Raw genomic sequence first — 7393 nt, forward strand, 5'->3', positions numbered from 1 at the left:
GTGCGCCAGCCCCAGCTCCCGTGCATCAGCTTCGAAGGTCCCGTGCGAAAACTCGTGAGGTCTGAGTGTAACAGCTCCCAGGGTTATTACCTAGTTCAGGGGAAACATCCCAATTCAGCCCTTGTGGACAAAACACAAAAAACAAATTTGTGGATAAACTTTAGAACCGTGTGGTTAGTACTACAAATCCACCACGGCTGCCCTCAGCATGGCTGGGCGGGGCGTAGGCACGGGGGGGGGCCCTCGGCATGGCTGGCAGGCTCTGAGGCCTGTGGGGAGGTGACGGCCAGCAAGGCGAGGCAGAAACTTGGCTAAACACGTGGGCATTTTTCCTCCCCCTCGCACTCTACCTTTGCCCCTGCCATTGTGCTTCGCTCTGTTGGAAGAGGTCAGGCTTCCTCCACCACCACAATGTTCAGCCTCCGGGTTTTCCTAGAAAAAATCCTGATCCTCGTGCATGTCACTGCATCTGTTGTCATCGGCAAAACGCTGATGATACTGTTCCCCAACGCCATGAAAAGACACATCCTGAAACTGGGTGAAAAGAGCAGAATGAATCAGAATCCAAAGTTCAGCTACGAAAACTGGGGTCCGACTTTTTTCAGCTTCAAGTATTTGCTCTTTGTGCTGAAGGTGAAGTGGAAGAGGCTGGAGGATGAAGCCCACGAGGGACATCCTGCTCCCAACACGCCGGTGGTGACTTCCGATGGGGATGTCCGTCATCTCTTTGACTTCATGCAAGGTCAGTCAACGAGCTGATAGCTGGGTTTGCTTTGCCGAGACGGAAAATGAGAAGAGGCTGCCGAGGGAGCAGGGACAGGCAGCCAGCGTGAGAGCACCTGGCAGGGCAGACCAGAGGTTCACTTGATGGGGAAGGTGGTGCACATTCTCTCCAGCTCTCTGCCGCTTGATTTTCAAAACAACCTGTGTTTATCGTCCTGGCTACAACACCCCTTCACACCAGGGAGATTATGAACCTCTTGCAAAAGCTGTCTCTGCTAGGAAACACCTCTTCACTGAAAGTCAAGATAATTTGTTTTAGGGATAGAAGACCCAGAATCGGAACCATGTGCAGTGATTTCTGAGCGCTGGCTGTCACTCCCTGTACCTACAGAAAGCCCCACACCAGCTCCCTTAGCCAGCCTAAAGTGTAGAAAGCACATGATGGTTCATTGGTGGGTTTTTTTCTCCAGATTCAAAGTGACTAGAAATAAAGCAAAAGAAAAAGTAGCTGCTTTGTACTTTGCCCACTGCCTCCCACGGAGATCTCTATAGAATGTGGAATTAATCATTAAGCTGCAGTCTCAATCTCCATGGGAGGGATTACATCCTTCTCCAACTCTGCTTTTCTCATTATATATATATATATATGTATTTATGCAGAAAACAGGATGCAAATTTGGAAAACAGATACACAGTATCTACAGGAAGGTGCCGCTCTTTATTAGTTTCTTTAGGATGTGGATCTACGTTAGCAGCAGTCTTTGAGGTTAAGGCCAGCCAGAAGGGAGATCTTGAACAAATTTCAGGTAATTTAGCATAGACTACAATAGATACTTAAAAATTCTGCAAGTTCTCTTAAAACAACCCCTTGTAAACAGATGGTAACACCTCTGGGCACACACTGCGTTAATTTGGAAGCAACTGTATAGACACTTTTGCCCGTGGTTTGTGTAACATTGATTTAATAAATGATAATATATAACCAGAGTTCTGTTTGGACAGGAAATTGCAGAAATACCTTGAAAGCATGCAAGCCTGTGACACACAACTCAAAAGCCTGCAGCCTCCACTCAGCTCAGCCTCGAAAAAGTCCAATTGGTTCATTAAAAGGCATTAAAACTCTGCCTTGGTGTCCATCCCTAAATCCCTGCCCTTTGAAAAGTCTCTTTTACTTCTGTCCTTGCTCCCACCACTGATTTAACCACAAACTGTCCTTTTTATTTTTTTTCCTAGATAACCGACCTTTAATCCTGAATTTTGGAAGCTGCACCTGACCTTCGTTTATGTTAAAATTTGATGAGTTCAACAAGCTCGTCAAAGATTTCAGCTCGATAGCAGATTTCCTTATCATCTACATCGAAGAAGCTCATGCAGCAGGTACGGTACAAACATCACAGTAACGCCTCCCAAAATTTCAGCCACATATCTCTCCCTTAAGGAAGAAAAGTGTGTTGGCAAAGGAGGGAACTGCAAATGGGAAAGAAATCTTCCTCAAATCAAAAGTGGTGACACTAAATCTAGGCAGCAGTTTGTGTCCCTAATTCTCCACAGATTTTACTCACACATCTGACTTTACTCTCAGGTCTCTCTGCTGAAGACACTCATCTCTGTGAAGGTGAAGCACATAGTTCTATCTTTACACAGCTTCCTCTCAGTGTTAAGACAGCTCCTTTCGGAAGAGTTAAAAAAAAAAAAAAAAGCATTTCATAGAAAGGCTAAGTGTATGATGCCAGCAAATTATGTGTTTAAACAAAATAATAATTAACATGTCTCAGGAACGGGATGCAGACTCTAATTTGAAAAATGGAGCAAACTATACACACTCTTTATCAACACTGGACTCCAGGTAACCCATTGGCACTGATTTCATCTCAGAGTTAAGGTGGTTTCCTAAAAGATAACCTCTAAAATTTTCAAGTTTTGTAACGATACATCACTTTAAGTAGTTGAGAAACACGTAGTAACTCAGTCATCAAAACCTGCTACAAGTTTCTCCTTTACAAGGAGGAGTTACACACAATGCTCCTAAATGAATGAGGATCAGCTGATAGCACTACTCACCCTTTCAAAATCCCCTCTGTGCCAATAATTTTAGCAAACCTTACGCAACTTGGATATATGTCCACCACCTGCTGTCTTTCTAGGATTGATAAATGTGGGAAAATTTCAGCTAAAACACAGCAAATATTTCTGAATCCAGGGCAAGGGGAAAATAAGAGTTTGTTGAACTTGAAAAACACTCAAACACCTAGATCTTGGGACCACTTACTTGAAAAACTTTAGTGTTCTCATACTCCAAGGGGAGAGGGGGCTTTTGTTTCATGGTAAGTTTTGGTGTTAGGAACAATTTGTGTATTTTTTCCACATAGTTTTGGGATATGACAAACAGTCGCCCTTAACACCTGTTCAAAATATTGCTTCCTAAATCCATTTCTCATCTGTTTTAGATGGATGGGCTTTTAAAAACAATATCGTTATTAAAAATCACAGAAGCCTTGAAGATCGAAAAATCGCAGCACAATTTCTTCAGAAAAATAATCCTTTATGTCCAGTGGTTTTAGACACCATGGAAAACCTGAGCAGTTCAAAATACGCTGCTTTGCCAGAACGACTCTATCTACTTCAAGGAGGGAAGGTTGTCTACAAGGTAAAAAATATCAACAATAAAAAGGAGCACAATATACTAAGATTTTAAAATTCCAGAATAATTTGAGGATGCTTTACATTTAGCAGTCAGTATTTCATTCAAGAGCTAAAAATTTTACATTTCACTGTAACTGTGGAGAGAAAAGGACCTGCAGCAAAGCCAGTCCGAGCCTTTATAATGTACGTATTTGATGTACCTCAGTCTTGCTCAAATATTTATCTTTTGCCTCATCAGGAAACTAGGTACATCTAAGATCCAGGAACACGTTCCAGCTCCAGGATCCAGACATTGGCCCTGTCCCATTTACACAGCAGGGTGTAACCTGTACATACACCGTCTCCCATGCGACAGCTGCCACAAGAAGGAAGCCCAAGCACATCGTGTCCACGGTTGTGGTGCAGCTGCTGCACTCTACAGGGCTTGTGCTTGGCCTGTTCGACCTTCACTATACAGTTTTATTGCCTTTGCAGGGAGGAGCGGGGCCTTGGAATTATCACCCCCAGGAAATACGCGCCATCCTGGAAAAACTGAAGTAGAAAAAGAGGAGGACCTCAGAGTAAAGACTACCTGGATAAAAAAGCTCAGTGAAAAAGTTTTCAGAGACCTAAGAAGAAAACAAAGAGGTTAACAGCAGAGACAACAAAAGACGAATGTATATGTATTTAGGGAGCATCTGTAACATGGTTCATTATGTGTTTGTCTAGAGGTTTTCAAGTCTCATCACTACAACCCAAACTACAGCACTGCAGTATCTTACTACATTTACACCACATGCAGTGACGACTTGTAGTTGGGTCCATTGAGCTGTCAGGGTGGGATCCCGATGTTTGCATTTGCAAGGAATATCCTGCAGGATAAACTTCATGGGTCGTGACATCTGCAAAAACAGACTAGCAGGCAAAACACCCCATTTCACATTGTTAAGGTGTCTCTTGTATACATCTGTATACATCATTTTTCTATGCATACTTTTGTATACATAATTTTCCTAAATGTTCACTTGCACTGACTTCAGAAGGCTTCTGAGTAAGACAATCTCTGTTTGCAACTGTTTCTATTAATATTTGTTATGACGGTCACAACTCAAAGCACAGACGGCTGTGACCCGACTGGAGAAAATGTTTATAGAAACAAGGGATTGATCTACAATTATTAAAAATCTATCAGAGCACTTCATATGGCTTCAGATTATTTCCCTTCCCGCCCTGCCCTTCCAGGTTATTTCTAAGCATTAGTAAACATTTATAGTCATGCCATTAATCTAGAACAGTTTGAGCTGATGAGAAAGTTACCAATTTAAGAACTCTTGAAGGATTTGTTTGACAGTAGGACCATTTAAGTATTTCACTTTTTTTTTTCCCTATTTAACTCAGAATGCAAGGGCAAGATTTTACAGGAAATTGAGTTTTAATTCATATATTAAGAAAGCCTGATATAAACATACTAATCTAAACTCAGTTACGTTCAGCTGTTCTAAGGTAACAGCTTAGGTTATAAAACTAGAGAGCTGTTACTACAATTAACAAGAGTTATTGCAGTTGGACTTGCTGATCTTAACGGTCTTTCTCAACCTAAATGATTCTATTCTATTAGATATATTAAGCTGGTGAGGAATACATACTACATCATTACCTTCAAAAAACACTTTAATACAAGTTTTTAATTCCAAATATTATCTGCACTACAGATACAAAACGTAACTTCTTTACAAAAAGAAAAAAAAAGGTACAAATTTAAGCTGGACTTAAGTGTCTTCTGCTGTGCCCTCTGCCATCACCCGGTGCACTGATACAAAATGATCAAAGCCAGATTTGATAATGAAACGCAAGTAAGTGGCTTGGAAATCAGGAAGCTGTACAAGGAAAAATGTAAAGTTATTGCATTTTCTGTGGTAACACAACTATCAAACAACATTTGCAGAAGTTTGTTAGACAAAAGAATCTAGATATTCCTGTGTCTGGTTTACAATTACAAATAAATCAAACTCCTTTAACAGATCTAGCCAGCTTTAGTTTCTTTAGATGACAGCAATTCAAAAAAGTCCCACCCCTCCTGAATACTGCAGCCTTAAAAGCAAGAGCTGAAGGAGGGAAGACTGCCACACTTCTGCAAAGAGCTCTTTCACACAGTTAGGAGCAGTAGGCAGGTGCCATTTCATACCATAATCTACAAAGAGGCAATCATGGCATGTAATTTCATACCATGGCCTGCAAGTTCCCGTATCTTAACATCAACTTAGAAATAACTGTAAATAAAGACACGTTTTGTTTTTTCATAGAATCACAGAACACTTTTGGTCGGAAGAGACCTTTTCTCCCCAGTTAGCCTAGACAACCCATTTCATGAACCACTACTGATGTAAACTGTAAATACTCACTGGGAATTCTTCCATCTGCAGCTGTCCTTCTGTGTGCTGCAAATCTAGAAAATATATTTTAAAGCAAATAATTAAGAATAATGTGCAACGCTGTCCAAAGTTTTCATTGGACTTCAGAGTTCAACAAAGTTCAAGGACCAGGAGATTAGAATGCCTACAGAAATTTATTTCTTTTTCTTTCACAAGGTGATTTAAGAGAACAGATACTTTTTGCAATATCCCAGTGTATATACATACACACCACTCATTACACTGTTTTATAAAACATCACTCAAGAGGCATTTAAAAAGAAAACAAAAGCCAGCCAAACAAACAATGAAGAAAATGGCACTCTATTATATCATTTAAGTCTGGGTTTAATTTCTGGAACATAAAAGCGAGGGCACACGCAGTGCTTTTAGCCCTTATACAGCATTTTATATCTCCAAACCACTACAGAGACCAACAGTGTTCACGAGCTCCATTTAAATGTGACTATTACATTAAAATCTAATAAAATAATCATCGAGCCACATGTGACTACTCAACAAATAGACAGGGGGTTAAGACGACTCACTGAAAAAGATCAACATTATTCCCACAAAGTCCCTGCTGCTTCAGATTCAGAATCTTACCTTTTTCAACACACTGTTCAAAATCTACTGGGTCTTTGGATACGCTTCTTTCAATCCTTAAGGTCCGCACTAAAATATATATGTATTTAAAATATTAACACAAATTCGTATTCGTTATTGATAATGGTATTCATTCCATCACCTTTCATCTACAAAGCACTTGAAATCCATTCATTAATCTATTCTTCCTCTAACTGATGAGGCAGGGCTGTAATACACCACAATCCCCGTGTTCCAGGGTGGACAAACAACGTAAAATTTTTATGTCTTTTGTGTAGCCTCTGCTTATGGTCAAGCTGTATCCATGCTGACCTTAGAACAGTCCTTTCCGGTTTAGAATTCACATTTTCCTTCACATTATTTAAAAAATACCAAGAGAGTTCTATCCTATGAAATTATAAAAATTAATACTTAAAATAAATTATTACAAGACCAAGTACTGTAGTCCTTCCCATCAAATTAGAACCATCATCACTGTGAAACAAGAACAGTTAATTTTAAGCTTTGTTTTAAGAACAAAGGAAGTGCAGGTGGGGTGGACTTTCCATCTTTTTCTGGTTTATTTATGAAAAATTTCAGACATGAAGGAAAATTGCTTTGTGAAGCTGATACCTTATGAATCCCTTACAAGTGGCTGCCTGGAGAATGACACCACTCTGAGAATATACATACATAGGCACAGACACATGTACGTATTACATACTGCGACGCGTGAAGCCTTACCCAAATAACACTGAATTGCAACTTTGCTGATTTTCACGCATTTAGGGAAACCAATAATGAATTCCTGGGGGAACATGCCCGTCGTCGTCCAAAACGTTTCAGAACTTCTGTGAAGGAAACAGGATAAAACCCACTAGCTCCAGCTTTCCATCTCTAAACCATCTCAAAAGAAATTTACCACAAAAAAAAAGAAATAAACGGGAAAAAAAAGCGGCAAAGCCACTTGAGGCACTTTAGGCAAACTCCTGTGGGACAGCGCGGAATGTATTACTACTTCCACGTTCGGGCTCTGTGCCCGGGCAGTACCGC

General features: G+C 40.4%; 2 protein-coding genes across 2 annotated transcripts; one reads left to right on the forward strand and one right to left on the reverse strand.

The window, feature by feature from the left end:
• The first annotated feature begins 411 nt into the window (after positions 1 to 411).
• Positions 412 to 3906, forward strand: DIO1 (deiodinase, iodothyronine, type I). The gene is given in 4 exon segments (XM_009868480.1): positions 412 to 742; positions 1957 to 2100; positions 3171 to 3370; positions 3841 to 3906. Coding segments are annotated over 4 exon segments (741 nt in total).
• Positions 3907 to 5114: 1208 nt separating this feature from the next.
• HSPB11 (heat shock protein family B (small), member 11) lies at positions 5115 to 7191 on the reverse strand (the record flags this gene model as incomplete). Its single annotated transcript, XM_009868481.1, has 4 exons — positions 5115 to 5222; positions 5748 to 5791; positions 6362 to 6430; positions 7085 to 7191. Coding segments are annotated over 4 exons (328 nt in total), but the record flags the coding sequence as incomplete, so codon positions are not given.
• Between the last annotated feature and the right edge of the window lie 202 nt (positions 7192 to 7393).

The sequence above is a fragment of the Apaloderma vittatum genome, unplaced genomic scaffold (assembly GCF_000703405.1).
Source record: "Apaloderma vittatum isolate BGI_N311 unplaced genomic scaffold, ASM70340v1 scaffold30804, whole genome shotgun sequence".
NCBI classification, from domain to species: domain Eukaryota; kingdom Metazoa; phylum Chordata; class Aves; order Trogoniformes; family Trogonidae; genus Apaloderma; species Apaloderma vittatum.